General features: G+C 39.9%; 1 protein-coding gene across 4 annotated transcripts; it reads right to left on the bottom strand.

The window, feature by feature from the left end:
• Nucleotides 1-48: 48 nt before the first annotated feature.
• Nucleotides 49-20,514, bottom strand: CCDC66 (coiled-coil domain containing 66). Of its 4 annotated transcripts, none has more exons than XM_057373412.1 (19): nucleotides 20,449-20,514; nucleotides 19,190-19,254; nucleotides 17,415-17,437; nucleotides 16,159-16,576; nucleotides 15,380-15,515; nucleotides 15,107-15,210; nucleotides 14,785-14,903; nucleotides 13,860-14,036; nucleotides 12,953-13,084; nucleotides 11,729-11,982; nucleotides 11,253-11,337; nucleotides 10,310-10,471; nucleotides 8,931-9,078; nucleotides 8,354-8,476; nucleotides 7,344-7,813; nucleotides 6,362-6,399; nucleotides 5,799-6,085; nucleotides 5,228-5,355; nucleotides 49-1,295 (listed from the first exon to the last, which is right to left on the bottom strand). In XM_057373412.1, the coding sequence occupies exons 1-19, from the start codon at nucleotides 20,457-20,459 to the stop codon at nucleotides 1,215-1,217; spliced, it is 2,961 nt and encodes a 986-aa protein (XP_057229395.1). In that variant the 5' UTR covers nucleotides 20,460-20,514; the 3' UTR covers nucleotides 49-1,214. The 4 variants fall into 4 exon arrangements, with proteins under 4 accessions (XP_057229395.1, XP_057229394.1, XP_057229398.1 ...); XM_057373411.1 differs by lacking the exon at nucleotides 20,449-20,514 and adding an exon at nucleotides 20,369-20,385; XM_057373415.1 differs by lacking the exon at nucleotides 20,449-20,514 and having other exon boundaries at nucleotides 17,415-17,491; nucleotides 19,190-19,248.
• Nucleotides 20,515-25,441: the final 4,927 nt, after the last annotated feature.

Here is a 25,441-nt window from a genome sequence, read left to right as displayed (position 1 = left end):
ACAGCAATTATCTGTGTGTCTCACTTGGTGCTCTGTGCTATTGCATCAGTGTCCTYACAGCTTTTATCTGGCCTTGGTAATTACTCTCATGAGAGAAGGACAAACCTGGGTTTAATGACTGTGGGAGTTCAATTTGCATTAGAAAAACCTCAATCCTCTCCCACTTCAACTTAATGATTCCTAGGGCTTTCAGGCTTTTTTTGGTTTTGWTTTTAGCACTTGAGTAAGTACAGTTTTATCTGTTCTTTAATCTTGTCTTTTTAATTTCACTCCAGTGAGTTATCGATCTTTCCTCCCCAGCGATTCTCTTACATTTCACCATCCTCTGCCTCAATCTTCAGGAAAGCAGCAGCTCCAGTGAGCAGTTGTGGGGTGTCCAGGCAAACCTTGTTGTTTCACTGCTGGTTTTGCTACAGACAACTTGTAGTGCTCAACTTCAGGGTGTCAGAGTCTTGTGTTTGGGGTTTTCCTRTTTGTAATTTGATTTTAGTGCATTTCTGTGGGATGTGCTGTTTGGTTCTGGGCAATCATTTGAAACTATGGAACTCTAAATTCATAGAATTAGTTGGGAAAAAATTATTAGTTAAAAGGGGCAGCTTTTAAAAAACAAAACAGACTTGCCTAAAGTTGGTTCTTTCCCTCTRTGAACAGTGGATTGATTTATTCAAATGAAGAACTAGTACCAGACTAGTGTAGCATTTGTTATCCTTCCCCCCAAACATGGAAAATAATCTTTTCCCTCCCAAAAAATACCTCCCTTGTATCCATGAATTGTACCAGATTGTGTGATGAAYTGTGGTCTTAAAATCTCAGAGTCCTTGAGTTTAATATTCACTGTGTAAGCCTAAAAGGGGGCTGMAATTTTAAATACAAGCAGTTTATGTAGTTAAAAACAAGCCATTCAGAATACATCTTTTTATTTATGAAAATTTATACACTGAGTTCTATAAAATCCATGTAACAGTTTTCTTCCATGTTTTTGGTGGTTTATATTAAATTGACAGRTCTTCAGGTAGCATGAAAACAATTCAAAACAGACAAACCATCATTAGTTTAATGWATCTTCAGTATAAAAAGTAACATGACCCTGTAGTCTTATCAAAATTCTCATAATTTAATTTTCATAAAAAAGCTAGAGAGGGTTCATAATTAATGAGAGTAGCAAAGTGCTGTGCATTTCCATTTTAAGAATTCAGAACATTCACATGTACCTCTTAAAAGGGTGGAATGAAGGTCTCTTGAGCTACAATGGGAATCAGAGTGTTCTCCAACTCCTTCTGCTTCTGCAGGAGGCCCTGAAATAAAGATAATTGTGAATGCTCTGTCTTCCTCATGCAGCCTGCACTAAAGAATTGTCATTGTTTCATAGTTCAAAACAATTTACTCGTTAAGGCTCTATGGTTTTTAAGTACACAGCTTCAGAAAAAACAGTACAACCTCATACACTCAGGGGAGAGGGAACTTAACAGAAGCYTTCAAGTATGACTGGAGTGGAGGCCAGGCCCGGTTCCAGGGATGCCMATCCAGAGGAAAAAAGGGGCTTTTGCACTGTATGAAATGCAACTTTCTCATTCCTTTGTGCCTGTCTCTGCCTTTGCAGTAGTGTATTCTTGTATGAAGCTGAACCCAAAACCTTGATAGGCTTGGCTTTTAGTCATAACACAAATTAYAGCCTAAGAGCAAGGGCAGCATTGCCGTTTGAACCAGAGCAGTCAGACATTTCAGGATACACAGATTTACTGTCAAAACGTTCAAGGTTCCTGCTTTGTTAAKGGTAGAGATAATGATAAAGCTATGTCACACATGTGCATCAATTAAAACTAAATCTTTTTACTGTAATTGACAGGATCATATATATTGAKACAACTGGTCTCATTTATTTTAGACTTGTCAGAAATAGTTTGGTACTGTGGAAGTCTTTTTTTTTTTTAAAAAAGTAATTATTTTTCTCAGTTACAAGGCCTTTCACAAAGATAAGAGGTACAGGCTGCTGGCACAGCTCAGTGCAGACTTAATGCAAGGCAGCAGCTCCTRCTGCTGGAATTTAGGCTCAGATTCCTGGTGGCACCCTAGGAAAGCAAAGCAGCCTGTAAGACTCCACTTTGGCTCCTTCAAAGGTGGGCAACTGCCTGCTTTTCATCACTTGATCAATTGCTTTCTAATTAATCAACAGGATCTGCTTATATCTGCTATAATGGGTCAGTGTAGTTTTCTGCCTCTGTGTGGATATTTTCTTCTATATCAGAGTATTTCTTGCTTTTAGGAGCATGTCCCAAAACCAAGTAATAAAATAAACTGCCCTAAATCAACCTAAGAGCTGAGGAACAAGTAACACGAAAGCTGGCAGTTGAGTGTTTATCATAGGGGTTGCCAAGAGAAAGGYAATGTGAAATAGCTCCCAGGGAGCCCTAGGGGTGTGTCCCCCCAGCCATTGTCACCTGCAGCCGGTGGCAGTGCAGCCGCTGCCTCAGGAACAATGGGGTGCTCTGCTGTGTACTGACCTGGGGCTGAGGGGGTGTTCTCCTCATTCTTAACCTTTGGCCCTTCTTTTGCACAAATAATTCACTTTGCTGGGCTTATCCACTGACTTTTGATTTCAGTGAGGGAAGTGAGTGGCTAGTTCCTATTCCTGCTGTGACCTGAGACATAGGAAGAGATTTGCTGGCTGGCAGCAAATGCAATGGCCGACTCACCCCTGCTTTGCCCTCTGTTTTCCCTGGGTCAGCCAGTTCCCCTGGGCTCTTACTGCACCAGCTCAGCTGTATTTATCTATCACTGGCTGAGTGTGGAGTTCAAAGACTCAAGACTGGTCAAATATTATGTGAATTCCCCCAGACAAAACAACTGTTAAATATATTATARATATAGATATGTATGTAGTCTGAAACGATCAACCCACTACCTATATTTGCATATACAAATGTTTAAAAAAGACTAAATTATSTTCTGAAACAGAAAACTCTGCTTTTTGTCTGTATTTCAGACAAAATACTGCACTATTTATATTTTCTCAGTGAAGTAACTGATGCAAAACAGGTGTCATCTGTACATCAGGAGGAACACACAATACTTAGGTATACAAGAGACACTGAARTTAAACAGTTCATGTCGTAAATGCCTTCTGCAGCTGTCTTGCAGAACCAAGATCTGGTGARAGACTAATCTTACTGTTACTTTTTAGCCACTGCAAAAACGACCGMAGGTTCCTGTCCTTGCTAAGCTTGCCAACTTTAATCCTGTTTAAATATGCATGGCTTTTGTATCCTCAGCAAGCACAAGGGTCAARCTGTACTTTGAATCTGGCTTCACTCTTAACCAGAATGCCACTGGAAATGAAGTGAAATACAGAACATGGACAAACCCATGTAGGAAACATTGTCCAAATGAGGAGAACCATTGCAGGCTGTGAATAGCACAGGGGCCCAGCTGCTACTGCAAACTGTAGCTGCTTGCCAAGCAGGRAGCCAGCCCGAGGCTAAGAGTGGTAACTGTAACTGCTTCACAAGCAAGGACCRAGCCATGGCCAGCTGAAAGTGAGAATGAGCCGAAAACTACCCAAGAATCAGMAGAAAACAGCAAAGATGCAGAGTCACAGGTTCTGCTAGAATAGATTTGGAACTAGAGTGGAATCAATGAAATAAGTGTAGGTGGACCATAAGCCTAACGTGAACATCTCTGTGTCATAATGGAAGATGTAGTTATTTGTGTTTGTTAGATTGAAATGGGGTGTGGYGTTTGTAAACTGAAGATAAGAAAACCTCAAGTTCTGTAAAACCACAATCCCAGATCTGGGGCTCCAAGACAAGCAACTGGCAGGGGTGGGTGTCAGATCTGTAGTGAAAGCTGATGTGCACTGAACTGCAGTGGGATGTGCAGATGGGGTGCTGACCCCTGTGTGCTCCTGGCAGCACTAAAGGTGTCTTTACAGTACCTGCTGGGGAGTAGATTCCTTTGGATCAGAAGCCTGAATACAAAATAACAGCTGTAGATATTTAACAAAAATGTTAATGAGCAGTGGGGAAGACCAGATCCAGTGAAACCAACCTGGAAACTCAGAACTGGCAGCCTTTCAGGGCTCTTGGGTCWCAACTTTTCTTACTGAGCTGAGGAGAGTTGTGAGCCTTTGCACAAGGAATTAAGCTGCTGCTAAATCACTGTGTGTACACAGCAGTGTTTCTGTCTTTGTAAAGCATAACAGGTAATCAATAGCATTAACTACTGTTAATTTTGTTGTACTTCAGTCTGTCAGATTTTTTCCCTTTAGTTTATTTGACATAAATATGACATTTTCCTCTCACAAGGCAGAGAAAAATCCTGCTGCTATCAATAAGATACTTTTCGATTGGACTGATTCAAAAGCAACTGACACAGGCTTATTTTCAGTGTTCTTCACAAAGMAAAAGCAAGCCTAAAGTAAATATTTCTTTGTCTTGCAGTCCTGTCAGGCCATTTAGAAGCATAAAACAGAACTGGTGTGCRTGTCCAGACCTGTGACTTGAGTTGCTGTGGGCCACACCTTGTGCCAACAGGTGGAGTATCAAATTCACTCAGGCTTTAATAACAAGATGCCATTACCAGTAAATGACTACAAAGAGAACAACGTACACAAACACACAGAGGGTTTTATCTCAGGAGCTCCTGTGTCTGTGGCATTAAACCAATTTTCATTTTCTATTCAGAAAACCTGGCTGATAGACAAATCCTGAATTTTCTTTTTACATGCCAACAAGTAGCAGCTGTCTTGGAAGGATTTTATAAGTGTTCCCATTTCCACTTCGCAAATTACAGAATTTTTCCAGGCCTGACATGAGATCACCCYACCAATCCCACTGCTCTGTCATGACCTGGGAAATGCAGGAACCTCAGTGACAAGGTTCTAGTGCTGTGTTACAACTCTGCTCTTTTGAAATGGRTACATTCCCTATAAACAACCCTAACTATGGAACCTGGACACCAAACAATGATATTACTCTTTGTTTCAAGTTCGCTCAGGCACTCCACGGCTTCATATCTAATTTAAGGACTAAGGAGTCTATATTCTCTCTCTAAGGACTGTCCAAAGGTGGAAGCAACACATAAAAACTAGTAAAATGGAACAAAAAAAACCAGAGGGCAGGGCCCAAAACATAAATCATATGATGGAAATTGAATTAAAGATTATGAAGTGGTAATTGTTATTTCAGTATATATATACACATGCACATTCATCCAAAAAATTTTTGCTTACCTGTCGTAGTTTTGACAATCCTTTGAGAATTTCTTGTTGTCTCTCTCTGATTGTAACTACATCAGGATTTAGTAGATGATCTCTAACGTGATCTGAGCTAAAAATCTGTCGTGTCATTTGGTAAGAATCTAAAAGTAAACATATATCAAGTCAGTTAACAATACTCTTTATTAATTTTCTTATAATTTTGAAGCAGTAGGTTTTGAAACTTTGTTAAAATCAGGGGTTGGTTGCTAAGACTATAGTTTCTTATTTTTAAGTCAAACCACACTGGGATTCCTAAACCCCAATCTCTACACAGTAATACAAGTGCAGTCATACTTTATGAAAGATAAAAAGAGAAAAAACATTTTTTTTTCACTTTTCTGATTTTTAGAAGTTTTCTTCTGTGGTTTGTTTCTTTTTAAACAGAGAGTATAATTTGGTTGTACAGCCTTTTTGTGCACTGCTGTGACACACACAGATTACTGCAAAATTCAGTAAAAAGCAAATACCAAATTGGCTAAAAGTGTGGCATTCCAATGTAAATCCCTGTAACATTTCTTCTCCTCTASAGGAATCATTTCAGTACCATTGCAGGGTCGATGCTGGGGCTCATGTGTTGAAGGTCTGCTCAGTGGTGCCTCTGGATCAAGGTAATAAACCTCGTGTGTCCGAACGTAGGGAACGAACTGCGCCGAGGGCGGCCTCGCAGCCTCCACCACGGGAGCAGGGGAGCTCCTCTGCTGGGCAGCTGCCTTGGTGGTTTTCTCTCTTCTACTGAGGGGGTTATGCACCAGGAAATTAGAAGCCTGGATCTGTCTTTGTTGGACTTGTAGTAGTCTGTTCCTAACTGCTGGAACGGGTGGCGATTCAGATCTGTAATGGAACAACCGCAGCTTTTTTATAACTTAATACAATATTAATACAATAACTTATAACAAACAATACTTAAGTAATGCGATTAATTTTCTCAGATAGCAGAGACAAAGAATGCTTGGAGSACAGGATTTTTGTTCATTTTTTCTGCTTTTATACCAGCAATCTGTCTGGTCTCGTGTATTTTTAATAGCAGACAATTAGATAAATCTAAACTCTTCTAAAAATCAGGAAAGAAATGCGTGTGTATTCCATTAATGCAGAGTAGTGACATACCTTTCTTCATTCAAGTGGTTCTTATGAAATTGTTCTTCCTAGGAGAAAACCAAGAAATCAAAAGTAAAACCAAAAATCTCCATGTTTTTTATATTAAAAGYTTTAATTTTTCAAAGCAAGTTTGTTCTGTAATTCCAAAAGGACAGTTTGACCTGGGTTCAGGAGAAAGGTATTTATCAAAGATTTGCATTTAAGARACTTGTACTATCTATGAAGTAAATAAAACAAATTACAGCAGGATTTGCTCCAATTTTCTGTCTTTGGCTGCTCTAAGCACTAGCAAAAACACTATGTACATTTTCCTATGTCCTTGGAACACAGGAGTTTATAAACCTGAAGGGTTCAATTCAAGATATTAAAAGAAAGGTCCAGAGTTTTGGTWTTTAAAGATGTGAGGAAATTAGGTGTTTGTGCAGAGTATGACCAGCAAGAGACAGGGGAAGGGGAGAAGACAAGAATGTATTTTATAGTATTTACTTTAAATGATTTTTTCCCAGCCACAAGCTCTCCTGATATATGCTTACTGCAAATGGAGAAAGACTCCACTAAGAAGGATGCACTTCTGTGACAATGGAGTGCATCCCCAGTAATCCACATTCTCTGCAGAAATAAATACTGTTTTCTTGAGCAGGTCCTGCTGTACCTCACCTGTCAGCACAGCACAATGACTGGGCAAAAACAAGCAGGTCAGTGATGTCACTGTGTCCTGCACACTGCTTGAATCAAGCTCCCTGTTTACATAAAGWATTCATGTTAGTGAAGAAATGAAAAGGTATCAACACTTGGGAAGATGGAGGTAACAGCAGAAACTCAGTCACAAAACCTGGAGGTGGTCTTCTGCTCCTGATGGACAAAGCAGTGCTGACACAAGGATGAGCAGTAGGAAAATTTCAGTTACAGAACTGAATTCCCACCCAGGTGAAACTGTGAGGAACAAGAGTCTTAACAAACACCTCATTGTTCTCAAAGACCAGTGACCCACCTTTCTGCCCCTGTGGCCCTTATTCTTCACAGCAGTTTCTTCCCGAGGTGACAGAGACCTGGCTGAGTGTCCCCCCCTTCTTGCACTGAGCTGCCCGGGGCTGTTCCTTTCCACCAGCTGCAGCAGCTCCATTTGTCGGCGCACTTTGTTYTCTTCTCTTTGCTTTTGTAGTGGTTTAGGGTACCTCTCCGAGGCTGGAATGTATCTCTTCCCAGGCTTGTTTATGTTCCAGTCAGGTCTTTTGCTGTATTTTTCTRAAGATTTAATTTGTCTTTCTTTTCTTGCATATTGCTCATACAGATCAGTGTAAATGGCCGCAGTCTCTTTTCCTGRAAGTTTRTTTTTATCCATATACTGCATTTCCTTCTGGTATTTTTTGCTGTTAGATGTTTCTTTGTATTCTATGGAAATATCAGGTGATTCACAACACACAGTTCTTTCCACAGCTGACTCAGGGTATGCAAAGTAATCTAGAAAAAAAAAATTGTATGTTAACTCCAAGTCTGAGCTATTCAAACTACTTGGTTGCCTTTTGCAAGTGTATCAATCTGTCATTACTGAATTCATTAAAAAATGGCTGTTGCAGTTTTATAATACTATTTTTGCCTTTTTTTTTTTGGGGTGTGTAGAAGACAAATAGGACCTGTAGAAGCAAACTCAGTAARGAAGAGATAAAACACAGAAGACTGGAGAATGAAATCAAGAAACTTAATAAATTTGGACCTATGTGGCTTTTGACCATGACTCAACACTATTCCAGATTGTGGGATTTCTAACTGRTAAGTAACAACTATACAGAAATATCATTTATTTAGAAGAATAAATAGTGATAAATAGAGGAATAGAGTGATAGATTGTACTATAGCAACGTGTCTGTGTCTGTGGAAGTATTTCTTTCTAGTTTTATTCCACTGTGAATCACAATGATTTGGCTCAGTTTCACAAAACAGGATCCATCCCCCTGCCTCTCTGGAGGTCCCTCAGAGTAACTCAGGGTAAGGGYTCTGTACCTGTCTGCACCGCTGTGTCCTTCCGAGGAGAGGTCTGCAGCTCAGGGGGGCTCTTAGCACCATCRTGGAAATGATTACTTTGTGCTGAAATGCCAGAATTACCATTTTCAAACTGTGTATCACCTGAAAAGTGGTAAAATTGTTCCATTTAGTAACCTGATGCAATTTAAACCATGCTACAGAGTTATCAGACAGTTATGGTTTAAAGCTGAAAGCAGTACTGACAACTCTGGTCCAAATCTCAATAGCCACCCTTTTCCAATGGAAACCTAAATGACAGCACACAGGTGTGAATAGTCCTGTGCATTCCTGCCAATATCTTTATATTTCTTCTTCTATGTAATAGGATATTTGAAACTTACTAAACCACAGTATTTTCCATAGTAGTTAATGCTTATTTTTGTTTGAAAGGTAAATAAATTGTAATGAYATTTGGTTTGTGAAGCAAAGGAGCAATTTCTAGCCCAAATGCAGACAGTGAAACAAAAACCAAAAAAAACCCTCCCAACCCCAAGAACAACTTGCTTTCAAACACCAAAGGAACAGGCAAACTGAGTATGGGAAGACTTGTACTTGCCACCACCAAGATTGTTCTGAAGTTTGGAAATGTCATGGGCCTTCTGAGCCAAGTCTGGAATGTGCTGTTCTTGTTTTGATCTCTTGGCTAATTCCTGAGCTTTCTCCATTGTCTGATAAAGCTCTTTGGCTTTAAGAGTTGCAAGTTCCTTTAAAAAAATAAAAAGGCAAATATGTCATCATTTATTTTCATATATTTTGAGAAAAAAATCAATTGGATTATTTAATCACCATATAATCCTTGAGGTTTACATACATTCTTATTTAGGGAAAATATTTTTTTTTTCAAAACTAAAACTAGTTGAATAAGTGCAATATGTAACCAATAAATTCTATGATTATAGAGAAAAATTCAGAACCTCTGCTGTACTAATGAAAGATGTTCAATTCTAGCACTAGAAAATGAGCGTTTAGATTCTCCAAGTTATCTGTGTATTCATTTCCTTTCTCATAAATTCRTATTTTTCCATTTGCAGTTGGGAAGAACAACTGGTGCTGTAACATGTTTGGAAGGAGCTGAGCAATTACAGAGAAGGATGACTTTGCCCATTTATGTTGTACCAGTCTGTCCAAGCATCTAAAGGCAGCTGCTACACAWTTCCACCCAGAAAATGCAGAGRAATCAGGGATCCACATTKCTGCAGGTTTTGGAGATTCTTTTTGGAATCACCTTGTGTTATGACACCATGGAATCTGCTACTGTTCCAAAGAGGAAGCAAACAGTAATAGCTACTACTGTGCCAAAAGGAAGAATCAAACATCAGAYCAAGTATTTAACCTTCCACAGAAGTAAGAACAGACATAAATACAAGATCTGTACTTACYAAAGGTCAAAATGTACTTTTGGTTTAACTTTTATATGAAAGCACTATGTAAAGCTCAGCAATAGCTACACAKGGGAGAGCTGTAGAGATTGAATGGTTTTTAAAATGACTTTTCCAGACTATATCCTAAGTCCTAAATTCAGACTGAAAGCATTTTCACTCAGATGAACTTCATGGTACTGAAGCACCTCAAAAGCATCAAATTATCAATAACAATAATTGGATCACACACTCTGAGGCATTTCAAAATTTTAAATTTGCATCTTAAAAATTGCCGTTTCTGCACTATTTAAAACTAYATTTCTATTTTTGCCAGTTCTTATTGTTTCTCTTCCTGAAAAGGCCCTTATTCAAAAAAAGAACCTGGCCTTATACTTGTATGGTATTTTAAGTTTATTARTTGAGAAAGATTTTGGTTTCCAATGTCAATATTTTTGACAGTTTTCATTTTTAAAATGATGAGGTGACACGATTTTGCAGGCRAGGAACATGAACCATTTTTCTCAAAATTCAGTATTATTACTGACTATCTGCATTAAGGATAATGCAACCCCACCTCCTTTTGTTTTTGTTTCAGCATTTCTTCTTCAAACTGTTTCTGCAGTTGTGCTTTTTCTCGTGCCAGGCGCAGCTCTTCCTGTTGCTCCTCCCRTTTTCTCTGCTCTTCCTCCAATTGTTTCTTCTTTCGTTTCTCTTCCACCTGAGCCATGATTGCTTTCTGGCAGGATCAGAAAAAACAGGCAAAGTAGAAGATAAAACATTAAGATATTGTAGGGTATTTGTTTGTATATTTTCATATAGGTGTAGAATTGGATTTGGACAACTGGAAAAAAAATCAAGGCAATTTATTTCAAACATTTCTGATTTTGTTTTTGTAAAATCACCAGTTGAGCAGTCTGAAATACTCAGAAAAAAGGAGCTTTTTATGTTTYAGAAAATGCTTTTCTTTTCTTGTAAAGAGATGAAGGTCTGATCTTCACYTTATGCACTTACTGTAATCCAGGAGTTTGATCCAGCAGAGTAACAGTTTGACCAGAACAATCTCTTTACATTTACACTGAACCTTCTTTACACTGTGCTAGAGACACCAGCATGCAGATATACCTTGTTAGTGCCATAGAGGTTATGTAAATGTCAGTAAAGTGGTTAATAAAACTAAAGATTCATGGAGTGGGAATCTGTAAATATCAGTCCTCCTTGTAACAGTGGAGACTGAAGGGAAATGCACACAAATCTGTCAGAGCTCTGAAGRCTGAACAGTACATTTTTKGAGGCAGGGATTCAGTTACAGAAGTGCAATAATCTTGTGCAAATATTGAAAGAGAATTGTAGAGTCTGACTGGAGGAAACACTGCCAAACAATGTACATGTCATCTATGGCATAAAAGTCAAGTGCCTCCCTGGATTCTGGTATTAAATCTCATGCTTTATTCATGAGACAGCATCTTTCATCCTTTCTTCTTGTTAAAAAAGTGTGAGGCTTTAAAACCAAAGTCTACCTGATGTTCCAACTGCTTCTGCCGCCTCCTGTCCCTCTCCTCAATCTGTGCAGGGTCCAGCAGAGCTGTCATGGAACGGAGAAAACTGTGAACAAAGGGACATGTAAATGTTCTTAATAATTAGAAAATAATCCCCAAGTCTTTCTTAATTAGAATCAGTTAGATTTCATTTTCATRCTGAGGTTATCTTATTGTATTAATTATAAATAAATACCTATATCACAACCTATGGAATTCCTTTTATTAAGGAACAAAGTAAGGATATTTGCAGTATGTTTCATTAATGAACAATATAATCACTTATGTCTTTTAGCAGTGAAACAGCAAGTATTTGAAAAAAGCAAAAGCCAAATGAATAAGMTCCAAAGATCAGACTAAAAGAATCTTATTCAATTTCTTTTTTTAATTTTAATTTCTGAGAAGGTATCAGAAATGTACTGGCTGGGACAATAATTATCCTCACAAAGTTCACTCACCGGACTCTTTGACTCTGTTCCAAAGCACCATTTTTAGCAACTTTTTCTGCAGTTCCCATCTGTAAGGGCATGRGGTTGCCTAAAGCTGCAGGTGACAAAGGGTGAACAGAAGCAGTCAGATCCTTGGGGTCAGGTGACAGGTAGAGACTTTCAGGCTGCTTTCTGTGCATTCCATTGAAAGGGTGTTGTGCATTAGCATTAAGGTGGCTCTTAAAAGAATCAAAATGCATTGCCCATCTGTCATGCTCTTCTGCCTAAATAAGGATCAAGCAACAAAAAAAAAAAAAAAAAAAAAAAAAAAAAAAAAAGAGAAAAAGCATTCAATTACACTGTTTCTATAAAGACAACACAGTTTGTACAACAGGAAAATTTGAAAAGCTACAATAGAGACAGCAGGTAATTCCTAGAATGAGAAAATGATAAGACAAGTGTCTTTGTTGCTTGAAGTGTAAGACAGATCACAAATTATAATGSTGATCCACAGCTGATCAGAACAAACCTACTGCTACTGTGTTTTCAGGGGAAAAAAAGAAAAAGTCATTCCCTGGTACATGCAGCCCTTCTCCCACAGCACACCTACCCAATTAACAAAGMAGCTAATGAAGGAACCTTTCCCAGCTGTGTTCCCTTCACAGKRAAAAAACTCATTTTACAAAGGAAGMCTGATCCCTCCAACAACTCAGGAAAAGACAAGATTTGAGTGTAGGTCTGTAACCACCCCTAGCAGCAAGGCTTTCTTTGGGGGTTAAAAAAAGGTAAGGCTGTTTTCTTCAATACTTTCTGGAGAAGTGCTTGCTTTTTAACTTTAAAAAAAGTTTCATGAATATGTATTAAAATATTTATAGAAACATGATTTAAGCATCACTATGACACACAGTCCTTGTTTTCTCCTTTCTCATCCCCTGTATCCTACACAAWTTTTCTTTTTCCAAAGTGTCTAGCCATGGTCTCTACACCACCTTGCAAACCAAAGTGCTTTGACACATGGTGGAAAAAAGAAAATATAGCAATACCTCTCCATTCCTGCAGCAAACACTCTTACCAGACACTGAAACACTAAACAGCCACTGGCTGAATGTTCAGTAAGTCCATTCTGATGGTGAAAACCTGACATATAGCAGCAAATTCCATCTTGTTGCTACCTCATTAATTACATCTTTTATTTCTTAAAACAGTAGAGAAAGATTTCTCTTATTTCAAAAAGTCCTTCTAAACAACAGATACCTTTGAGAAATTTAGTTTTTCTTCTATTTTTCGTAGTCTAGCTTCTTCCTTCTGCTTGTCCAACTCTTCAAGCCACTTCTTCTGTTGCTCATGTTTCAAAGCAGTAAAAGGTCGTTCCTGTGGCACAGCTTCCTGAAATAGGACAAGTGCTAGTTCTTGTACAAAAAATAAAGTATCTTGTCTAGCCACAAAATAAAGACTTGGMAGAAAGCTCTGCCTTCAGTTGGTGAGCATAACTGGGCCTCCCTCTAGCACAAAAAGAAGTAAATTTGTAACTGTACCAAGTGCCTGACCGCCAATAGAAAGATGAATTCTCTGAATATTACTCTAAMTTGAACCATCAGCCTCTTAGATGAATCATGAACAGAAATCCCTTTTTCTTCCTGTGGTTCACTGCTCAGTCTGTGGTGCTGAATCTACCTGGAACACAATCTAATTAGCAGTAATCTGTCTCAAATTAAGTAGTTATCATCTTCATTCTTTTGTTTCTGCTTCTTAATGGATGTCTGAATCATTTAACAATCCAGTGGCACTGAGAACTTTCAATGCCATCTGACAAAAAGCCATCTTCAATCACTGCCTACCAGCCATAACTCAAAACCTACTTCTTGAAACTTCTGCCATCMGTATCTTTTATTTTATAGAGGTTCCCAGTTCTCTATTTCTTCAATACATACTTAAAAACTAATTAATACTGCATGTCACACCTCTAGTACTGTTCTTCATGTCAGCCTTTGAAGTGCTGTTTTCAAGGCATTGATATTTTGGTAAACATTCATTCAGACACAATTATTTAGACAGAGCAAAAAGATCTAATGAATTCTTCTGGTTTAAAAGAACTATTGCAGACAAACATTTGTTGTTAATAAATAAGTAAAAAAACCCTGCATGCAATTAAAGATCTTACCCTGAAAACCAATGCTGTGCAACTGCCAGCTGGGAAGTCAGAAGAACTGAAATCTGAAGACTGCTCAGCTGGAGCTCTTGGAACATTCAGTGCAACTCCATCAGCCTCTGTGGCTAAAGCAGCTGCACAGGCACAGTTCTCCTCAGTGCYATTAACTGCATCAGCTGCAAACACTGACTGCAAATAAAGTGACCATATTAACTCTTACTCAGTTCAYCTGTTTTGTTTGTTAACAAAATTACACTTCTTCTACACACAATAAGCTACTGTTCATTAAAACTTCAGCCCAAACTTGTAACTAAGCATCTTTTATCCAGTATTTCTCAATTATGTATATTGAACCAAAATCTTATGGGGCAGAGTCAGAACTTTGCTAGGAATGCTGAATATGCCATAAAAAAGTTCAATTTGCTTTTGCTGTAAGAACTGATAGCAGATACAACCCTAACTTCTGTTTAACAGCAACAAATTTCATTGAAGAAATCTCTTGTGAGTCTATTTGTCTAACACACTGTTTTTAGAATGATAGCTGACTTTTAAAAAAGCTGGAAGTCATATTGCTATGCTCATTATGTAATCCATCAAATATATGTGAGAGCTCATGAACAATGTATATAATTATATAACCAGGAATTATGTTTGAGACTATTCCTCAAAATAGAACAAGAAAAGATTTTTACTTTTCAGTCAGGAATCAAAATGGAAGGACAGGAATGGGTTGTTCCTGCTACAAAGATCTTAGSCTGAGAAGCAACAAAGTGTGGACCAGGGAGCTGCAGCAATTCATGCCCTGGGAGAGCTGAAAGCACCACTGATACTGGATTCTAAGGGGTTTGCACAGAAAAGAGAATCTTTTACGAATCAGAACTTAAATTCTTCTGCAGCAGTGCAGAAACTGTGCTCTTGTATTTAGTGACAGCCTCACCTGGTCTGGGTCAGGCGTTTCCACTTTACGGGTTTTGTTATTGCCAAGTTTTGCCCAGAAATGACCAACCTCTCCCTCCAAAGTTTCTTTCAGTTTCTTCTTCAGTGCTACCTGTTCATCTTAAAAAAAAAACAAACAAAACCAAACTCTAGTAGGAGTTGCTAATACAAGCCTTTCACAGTTAAAAAAAACAGAATGAGAGCGTAACTTAGTTATTTTTCAATTGGTAGCAACTGCACTAAGTAAATTTTTAAAAATAGGGAATATCAAGTTTCTTAGTATCTTGAATGTAAAAAAAAAAAAAATTATACATCATAAATACCTAATTCTTTCTTCCATTGGGTCTTTTTAAATTCCAGTAAGGCTTTCTCCCCTTCTCTTTCACCCAAGGTACTAAACATGTCAGCAGGCTTCCACGAAGCCTTTCTAGAGAAAAGCAGGGAAAGGAAGAATTATATCTAGAAAGCTGATCTGTTCATTTTAAAGGTAAATTTTAAATTAGTATTTATAAACAGTATCAATGCTATTGAGAACATAYGGTGTGAACCTTTATTGGAGACACAATTTTTGTAGACAATGACACAAATGTACATACATAACTTTCTCTCCCAGCTGTGGATGCGCTTCTTGTTTCCTGTTTGAATCAGAGTTTGCTTCATCTGGAACTGGGGACACTTCACAATCTTTCTGGAGTGATACTGTAACRTTTTCCTCTGATGCCTCATTAGTAGCTGTRGTAGAACAYAAATATATATAAATGTACATATAACCACTCCCTTCAGCTTTGAGTAAATACTTTGAGAGCAGCAGAAACTTGTGGATTCCCCACAATTTAATGCAAATGTTTTCAGCCCCACTTATATAGCTATGGCACTTAAGTTAGACCTTGACAGGGTACTTTTAAAATGCTAGACTTACTAACAACTTATTCTTGGCAAGGGGCTCAGAATTTGGGATTCTTCTTAATTACAGGATGTCTTATTCTTGGTGCAAAGAGCTGACCCCCTCCACAGATGCAACGATGGGACGAAGGATGCAATGAAGGAAGATAAGCAACAGTTCTCTTTTTTTTTTTCCCCCAATGTAAAATGTCTCTTATTTTGCATGAAACTGTGACCAAGTTTTCTGCTGGTGTGCTCTTCAGAGTACTGGAAATCAATCATTTTTATTGTTATAATTACAAAATGTTTGGTAATTATTGGTAACAGACAATTTTACATTCATAAAGGCAAACAGTATTTTGCCTSAGACCATCCAACRTAAGMCTAACATCTCTGTAACWTGYAAATAAACTTAAATTATCCACWCAAAGTTAARCTTTCACATTTTGCTCTGTTTCCAWGAAGCAAATGTATCCAATGACCAGTATCTTACCCATTTCCTCTTGCTYTTCATTATGAGTCTCAGAGATGCTTCTTCCTTCTTTAACAATCATCAGAATCTGTTGAAGCTGTTCTTGTGTTAAACACACCAAACTTTTGAAGTCTTCAGCTGATACATGTGGGGTTTGAGGTTTCTGTTTGTTTTTTTTCACAATATTAGGATCCTCTGAATCRGGATATCTGTTTGTCTTATCTCTTTGGAAAATCAAAGAGTGACCTTTAGCTGTGGCTTCATGTGAGGAGTGTTTATTAATTTGCAGTTTTTCACCTTTTGTCATTGATAAGCTTGATTCACTCCTTGGTTTTGTAAAATTTTCCTGCTTGATACAAGCATTTTGTGTTGGCCTCAAGATGAGCCCTGTGTGCTTTATTCTCAATGCATGTTTAGGTGCTCTGGCTTTATTACCCATCTGTTAAAAGAGCAAAAAGATTTCATATCTCTTAAATAAGGAAATAAAATTGTATTAGTAACAAGTGAAAACAAGACTGAAACAAAAAGGAAAATAAGTTTTATTTTTCTGTTCTATCAGTAGAAACTAACTCTGTATAAGCTTATGAAATATATTAATGAATACCAGGAATACACTGGAGAAGAACACTGCATCTATATTTGAGTATTTCAAAATGACAKTATGAATAGTAACTTTATGCAGCCTGACATTTAAAATAACTAATACACATCAAGTTTGCTTTACTTTGGTGCTTCTAAAGCCAGGCTTCATACAAGTATATGCAGCCAGCAATATTTCAACCCTGGTATTTCCACTGTATTAAAGATTTTTATCCTTTCCAAGGTCCTTGGTGTACACTTGTAATTATTTCCTGTGTATTGGGACCTTTTTCTGCTTTTTCTCCTTCCCAAGCCCACTGCATTCCAGTTTACTCAGGGACAACCTATATGACCAAACTTGAAATTAAACACAGTTCAAATCTSTATTTTACCAGAATTCCTTTAACGTCTCTGAAAGTTCTGATTTAGGTGATTCCCTCTGCTGCTCTAACTTCTTGGTCAAGGAAACTAAAGGTTTTGAAAAGGTAAAAATAGTCTGAGAACTTTGAWTTCATCCTTTTGAACAGGTATTTATAAACCTGAGAAATAACAAATATCTCAAGTTAGAAGGRACCCATAAGCACATATTTCTYTCTAATAAATATAATTGAWTACAAGTATTTAAACTGTTCAATGAGTTCTCAAATTTTCTGTTAACAAATAGTAAACTTGTGTGTTCTAAAAATTTTTCCACTCACCTTCATGGCAGGCTTTGATTTATCTTTTGGGAAACAAACACAAACATATGAAAGATGTATTCAATAACAACTTGCTCCTGAAAAACAATCTTGAGAAATGAGTAAACTGTTACATTAATTTTTTTAAGTCAGTTAGAAAGCACTTTCCCCATACCATATCTGCTCTGATTATTTTACTTTTGCAACTTATTTCAGTATAGACACTTCAAAAGTACATTGGAAAAAAATTTAGATATATTTCAATAATTATTTCCATTTTTATACACATCTAATCAAGTTACTGTGCCAGTCTGACCTTCCCCTGCTATTCACTGTTTCTCAGAGAACTCTGGAGAGCTGTTCTTAAAGTCTGCAAAACCACACTGTGGATGGCTTCCACCCTAGATGAACATTTTAAAATTTGGGAGTATGCTGAGTTGTTGTGCTGTAGAGACAGGCATTAAATCCTGGACCATCTYGGAAATGTTTGAGTAGTAAAGATGTTCTGTGTTCATCACTGGGATYTCAGGCATTCAATCCTCATCCAAGTAGGCAAAAGTCACTCTGACTTTTTTTTCTGGCTGTTCAGACCTAAGTACAGGGAGATTCTCTGCACTATGCAAACCCAACTTCTCCATAGAAAGAAGAAACATAAATAGGGTCTTCTCCAAAACAGTGGGGAGATACAGAATTGGAACTCCAAAGTGCTGCTTATAGGTTATTTTCTTTGATTTTTTTTTTCTGCATAAGAGAGAACATCTCCAGTAGCAGCTTAAGCTACTGCAGAATAATCCTACTTTAGCCCCTAAGAATGTAAGCAGTGTTTTTCGGTGCAAAAACCAAAATTCGGAACAAATACAGTTTGGTGCAAATTTTGACACCATTCAATTTGAGGAAGTGCTCTTCGTATCACTGTATAAACAAGTTAATTCTGGAAAAAGACTGCTTGTTCAAGGCTACTTCAGAGTCAAGGCAATGCTTTATCTCGGAGCACTCTGGAACACACAGGCCCTACCCAGCCCAAGATGCTAAGGGTGGCTGTAAAGAGCACAGGAATTCCTTCCTGGCTCAAAACACCACATCATGCCTCATTAGGTAGYTGTCTGGTAAATGCAGAAAATTAAATAAAATTTAAAGAGCATTTAATGGAGAATTTCTGTATCCTATATAGAACAGTTAGAAAAAGTAAACTTGTACAGAAATGTACCTCTGACAAATCACAAAAATGAAATTTATTATAGAGATATATGTCTGACAAATCACAGAAATAGAATTTATTAACACTAAATTACCAATATAGATTTTCCCAGTATATCTCAGATGGTAGTAGTTAAATTTGGCCTAAATAAACTGTTCATTKAAAATTTAAAATGTTAATTACAAATACTGAAGTTACTTTAAAGTAAAATCTGACTGTAATGATCAACGTTTGGTAAATTAAGCAGAGTTATTACGCCTGTTCTTCCCTGGCAAGTAATGTGCTATAAAGTGACAGAAATTATCAAGCTATGCCACTTGATACACAATAGCACCTCACTTTTTTTTTTTAAATTACAAACTGAGGAGCAGAGACTATTTGCCAGCTGTTCCCCTGTGGACCGACTATTCAGAGCTTCATTATCAACCTACTGTTCAGAATGGAGTTGGTGACAGAGGGAACTTTTAAATAACAATGCACAAACATTCTTCCTAATCTGAAAAATATTTCAGGAAAGCTGGGCTTCATGTTGCTTGGATATTAGGTTTAACTTCAAGAAGCTTTAAAGATTACTTGAGATAAATGATTAAAAAAATACCAGAAGCAGCTAAAATTAGCCTAGGCTTTCCATCCAGCACTTCAGTTTCGAGCTTCAGTCCATCACTGCAAAAKGAGAGATAAAGAGGAATCTGAACTATTAAGTAATCTGATAATGGTAAGATTTTTACATTAATAACAATCATACTTAATTACAACRTAGTATTTACTGTTGTTCCAGATGGTCTTTCACATCCCATGTTTTAAGAAGTTACTTAAAACAAAGAAATCAACACGTCTCAAAGGATAATGAAAAAAGGAAATTCTATTATTGATACTGAAAAAATCTGGATTTGCATGTTGCAAAGTAGATCTTTGACACTAAAGGTGCTACTCAATATTGCAATTCAGAGCAATATGCTTCAGGAATTTAATAACCCCACAATATGAACAGTGTGCTGCAAAAATCGCTAAACCAGTCTCTCGGAATGCCGGCGCTGATCACAAAGAGGGGCTGTATTCTGGACACAGCCTTTAGTTGTGCTTCCATGCACAACAATCCACCTCTGGAAGTGGAACAAGCGCTATTATGTGCGTTYACGAGAAGAGAAAAACGTGGCAGTGTAAGGTACCCAAACGCCTTTTTTTCTTCCGTGCGCTGGGACAATCCAATATTAAGTGCTCAAAATAACACTTCCAGCTTTCGTGGAAAAAAAAAAACCCGTTAGAAATGAAAAAACCCGGCGCAGCTCAGCTCGCACGCAGCTTTCTAAGGGCACCTCAGAAAGGGACACTGCAATAAGCGGAGCCGCCGCCGGCCCGCGGCCGCTTTGTGCTGCAGGCGGCGGGGACGGCGGGACGCGGAGGGTGCGCGCTGTCCCGAGCATCCCACCCCCTCCACCGCTGCCCACAGCCCGCCCCGAGGCCCTCCCACCAAGGGTCAGCAGCCGCGGCTCTGTCCCGCAATCGCTCCCGGTGTCTCGCCCGTGCGGCACTGCGCGTCCTGGCGCGGCACCGACGCGTTCCGCGGGGTGGGGGCCGTCCCTCCCAGGAGAGCCGCGTCCCGCGGGGAGCCGTGTCCCGCTGCCCGCCCGCCCGGCCGGCCCCGCTCGCCCCTTAGCCCAGGTTCACGGTGCTGCCCGGCCCCGCTCGCCCCTTAGCCCAGGTTCACGGTGCTGCCCGGCCCCGCTCGCCCCTTACCCCAGGTTCACGGCGCTGCCCGGCCCCGCTCGCCCCTTACCCCAGGTTCATGGTGCTGCCCGGCCCCGCTCGCCCCTTACCCCAGGTTCATGGTGCTGCCCGGCCCCGCTCGCCCCTTACCCCAGGTTCATGGTGCTGCCCGCCGGCCGCGGAGCCGCGCGGAGCCCCGCGCATCGCCCGCCCTCAGCCCCGCGCCCGCTCAAGGAGCCGTGCGCCGATTGGCTGCCTGCGGGCGAGTCTCCGCCAATGGGTGCCTGCAGCACTGCGGGGTGGCGCGGCCGGGAACGCTGGGAGATGGAGTCCCACAGATCCCCCTGGACCGGGAGCGCTGGGGATGGAGTCCCGAGGGAGCCCCGCACATCCTCTTGGACCGGGAGCGCTGGGGATGGAGTCCCGAGGGAGCCCCGCACATCCCCTTGGACCGGCAGCGCTGGGGATGGAGTCCCGAGGGAGCCCCGCACATCCTCTTGGACCGGGAGCGCTGGGGATGGAGTCCCGAGGGAGCCCCGCCCATCCCCCTGGACCGGGAGCGCTGGGGATGGAGTCCCGAGGGAGTTCCGCACATCCCCCTGGACCGGGAGCGCTGGGGATGGAGTCCTGTCCCCTCATCCCAGGGCAGTTCCTCACATCCCCGTAGCCGGACGCTCCGGGGGATGGAGTCCTCCCCAGTCCCAAGGGATGGAGTCCCGCACACCCCGTCCCGGGGATGATGTCCCGCACGGTCTGGTCCAGGGGAATGGGATCTGGCAGCACCGCCGAGAGTGCGAAGCCATTGCCGGGCGATTATCCCCAGCCACRAGCAGCAGCGGAGGACGGAGGGGAACGAGGGGCGGCGGGGGAGTGAGGATGGGTGTGGGGAGAGCCTGAGCCAGCCGCGCTGTGCTGGAGGGCGGCGGCTGCTCTCTCGCATTTCTATTTATTTATTATTTATTTATTTACTTGCTGACACGGTTTGGGCAGAGCGGACAAGGTAGGAGAGGGGCGRGAGGCTGACGGTGCGGGCCGGGCCGGCGCTGTCGGGTGTCCCGGCACTGCGCGGGGAGCAGCGGCCGCACAGCCCCGTCCGGAGAGGCGAGAGCGGAGCCGGGAAGAGCCGGGACCCTGCTCGGGGCTGGGACCGGGGCTGGGCGGGAGCGGAGGGCGGGGAGTGCCCCGGGGGCAGCGGGAGCCGTGTCCCTGCAGGACCCGTGCCGTGCCGTGTTCCCGGGGCTGTGCGGGACCGGCCGTGCTGCGCTGCCGGGCGCTCTCTGCATCACGCCGCTGCCCAGCTGGGCGAGCCCTTGGCGGTCTCCACTGGCTTGGTGCTTTCCCAGCCCGTGCTCCTGGTTTGGGATGCTCCCGAAGCGTTTTAGGAGCTGTAGATTGAGCGCTGCTGTTGTGTGAGGACAGCTTGCGGAATAACGGGACCCGCGAAGCTGAAAATTAAATGAGTCAACGTTTTGCAGAGGAGGGTTTGGTAGTGTTAAGGAGTATAGTTAAATTCAATGAAATGCTTCAGGGCCCGTTTAGTTATTTTACTATTCAAGATGACATTTAGGCTTATGCTTAAGGCCAAATGCTTACTGAATTCCATTATTTCAGAGGAGGTTAAGACCTCGAGATCTGTGTGGAATAGTGTTGCTTCTAGAGATGTGGTTAATTCTGTGTAACCAAAGGCACCAAAGATAGAGGGGAAGATCCACTGGTGTATTCTCCAGGTGACAGCAAGAGCAATGCTGCCCTTGGGAGTTTGCACAGGAAACTAAGTGATAATAGAGAAATAGAGAGTGAGGTGGAGTTTATTGTGTGCACAAAATCTCTGAACTGCTCTGTATTTCCATAAAATTATCAGTCATCGGACAAAATTGTTACTTTTTTTTTTCCTGCAAATATTGCTTTGCAGCTTATTGTTTGGTATTTATCTACGCCTCAGCGAAGAAGTCTTTGAAACTTTCATTTARGGACTACAATAAGGGAAGAAAAGAAAAGAAAGCCTGGAGTTTTTCTCAATAGTGCACTGCATATGAAGTCCTGTGAAGYAGAGAACATACAAGATGGGTGATAAGGGCAGTGAGATTTCATCCCCTGCTTCACAATGGATTACATAAATGAATAGATTTCCATTATACTTRCAGAATTTAAAATTATGTAGCTAACCAGACGTGGCTCCTGCTTTTTGTCAGAAACAGCAGGTGGCAATATAATTTCAAGCATCTCTTCAAAACTTTGTCATAGAGAAAATCACCTTGTAAGGACTATAAAACAAATTTCACAGTCCATTTGGATTTATTTTAATATTTTGTAAATTATCAGTGTTTTACTAGGAAAGTGATATGTTCTGTCAAAAAACTGACATTAGTTGGTGGTTTCACAACTTAGGGAAAAACAGTATTGTTGTGTTCTTTGTAGACAAGTTGAGACTATCTGCAAAACCTGTCCTGCATAAATGGAACTGAATCTTTCAAAACTGGCAAGTCTTTCAGGCATTTGCTAAAGTACTACAGAAATTAAAATTATTTGGGCAAGTAAGCAGATTAAGCAGATTATAACTTGTGTAAAAAGACTTCCTACATGGTAAAAAACTTATTGATTCCTTTAATGCAGACTTGGCTTTATATCATCACAAAGGCCAGATAACTTTTTTGCTTTCAAACTCTCCTGGAAATGTAGTGTGTCATTCCCACATTAAGAGACAGAAGTTGAAAAAAAYCCAAAGTCCCTTAACAGAGCTGGAGTTTCACAAGGAGTCCCTGTGGAATGTTGCATATTGGAGAAGGATGGTATCAAAGTACTTATTTATGTGAAATGGAAAGGAGAATTACTCAGTCCCTCAGCAGGCCAGTTAGCTGTCTTGCTCTGAGGGGATATTGTGCACTAATGCAGATAGTAAAAATTTTAAGGCAGCCATATTTTCTTAAGTGGACATGGAAATCTTATCTACATGCTGTAATTCAAAATGTTTTTTGAAAACCAGCAAAGGAGTCTTTGAAGATAAAGCCTGTTCCAATACACATTTTAAAAATACTTCTGCTTTTTTTTTTCATACTTCAGTATTTGTTACTATTTTAAATCGTTGGAACCTTTAAGCTTTAACACAACTGTTTTATTTAAAGAGTTTTAACATAGTTGCCCAGGTAGTAAAACWCCAGCCTAAGGCTGTGGTTTTATCTTCCCTGTATCTTTTCACAAGACATGAAATTAGTTATCTCAAACTGACATATATTTTTGTAATATGTGGCTGCAGAATCTACAYTTTATCTTTAGRCATTTTGGTATTTTGGACTGGATAYTTTAACCACTCATTCCAGACTCTGTGGATAATATAYCTATTCATGACAATAAGTCTGATTGCATGGACTCTATTCTAACTTGTCATGCTTCCCTATWATAATTACCTTCAATAGTTTTATTTACTGATTCTTTGCAGAATTTCATGTGGATATTGGAATCCAACATAATGGGCAGTATAGGAGTTGAAATGAAATATCTGGAGTAATCTAAACATTACGTTTCCTTCACTGCCTGTCCAAAAAATTTAATTAAAGTGCTTATGCCTTTGGAAAGGAGAATAGAGGAGATAATACTTATTTCAATAATGCAAGGACCATTGGACTGCTTGCAGAAAAAGCATTACCAGGCTCTACTTCATTTCCTGATAATCACCAGCACTCCTAAGTCCTTTATTTGTCATTCTAGAGGGCTGAATAAAAAATGCTTTCAGTCTACATGCATCTCTCCTAAGGATCATGAAACACCATACAAGCACTTCAATCACTCATTAATTAAACTTTCTAATACAAGCAAGGTAAGAGGGTGAGATTTCAGTGGGAGGTAGGTGTTATGAAAGCCCCATCAAGTGTCTATCTTGATCTCCAGACACATAAATACTATTAATATCTGGTCTTAATTGACTAAGAGAACAAGTCACATTGATTTTTCAATCACTTACACACTCATGAGAACCCCACTCAGAAGTGTTGTACTTGTTTTCCAGGTGGATAAATGGATTGGCACAGTGATTAAATTCAACACTGTTAGTGATGCCTTGTGGCAGCTGGAACAACAGGGGTTTGGCCYGGAATTCAGTTTGCAAATGTATTTACAACACAAATGCACCTGAGAGGGTCCCCCAAGAATGCATTTCTTTGGGGCTTGCATATGGAATGCAGCCAGGTTTGTATTTGGCATTGCTGCTGTATGGGCAAGTGTTTTAAAATAATTGAATATACTGCTGGTGTGGTCTGAGTACATTAATTTCTGGGTTTTAACTCAATTTTGGAGGAAGGGATCCCCAAATCTTTTCAGAATAATGTGACTTTCTTAGAAAGTGTCTCCTTATCCCCTACAGGGATGGGCAGCAATCATTATCCCTCCTCTTATCACTTGGGTGTAGTTTCTGTGGCACACCCAGCCATGGCAGTAAAGTAAATCAGGAATTTCCTTAAGGTTTCAAATTCATACGTAGCTTTCAGGGCTTCTGCAKTTAAATGGGAAACCTAAACAGTTCTGGCATTGCTTCCAATACATTTTAGGTGATGCAAATGGAAGTTTTTAGACTTCTTTCCTTGATTGCTTCCTGCAAAAGCAACACGATGAAAAGTAACTATCAACTGAATGCAATCAAATGCCAGCATGAGATGGTGTTAATCTTTAGCCAGCACACACTTGATGATTAGTGGAATGRATGTGTGATCTGTGTGCCAAATAAACTGAATGTTAAAATAAAAAAGAAATCTTTCTTTAAAGAAAATAATTTCTTTTTGATACTCCACTTGATACAGGACTACATGTTCTAATTCTAAACCATAGTTTCAAACAGGAGCTTATGTGATGCCCATAAATTAGACTTTATATTTGATGTCATAAATTACTACATACTGAGAAGTTTTTAAATACTAGAATATTTCTAAAATATATTCCTCTGTAGCAGAGGAATTCAGTTYCTGAAATTTGCCTTTGTGGCCAAGAAATGTGCAGGCCATACATATCATACTTTTGTGCTCAGTTTGGGGTTTTGCACATTTCCTTCTTTCATAYGGATGGATTTAAATGATAATTATGCTTGAATTTGTCTACATGGGCACTGGGTTTGCATAACCCCTTCTGTGGAAGATTAATACTTTTATATTCTGAA

Source organism: Malurus melanocephalus, unplaced genomic scaffold (assembly GCF_030028575.1).
Source record: "Malurus melanocephalus ecotype Western Australia unplaced genomic scaffold, MMel_1.1 scaffold_196, whole genome shotgun sequence".
Lineage (NCBI taxonomy): Eukaryota > Metazoa > Chordata > Aves > Passeriformes > Maluridae > Malurus > Malurus melanocephalus.
This window is presented reverse-complemented; position numbering and strand designations above follow the sequence as displayed.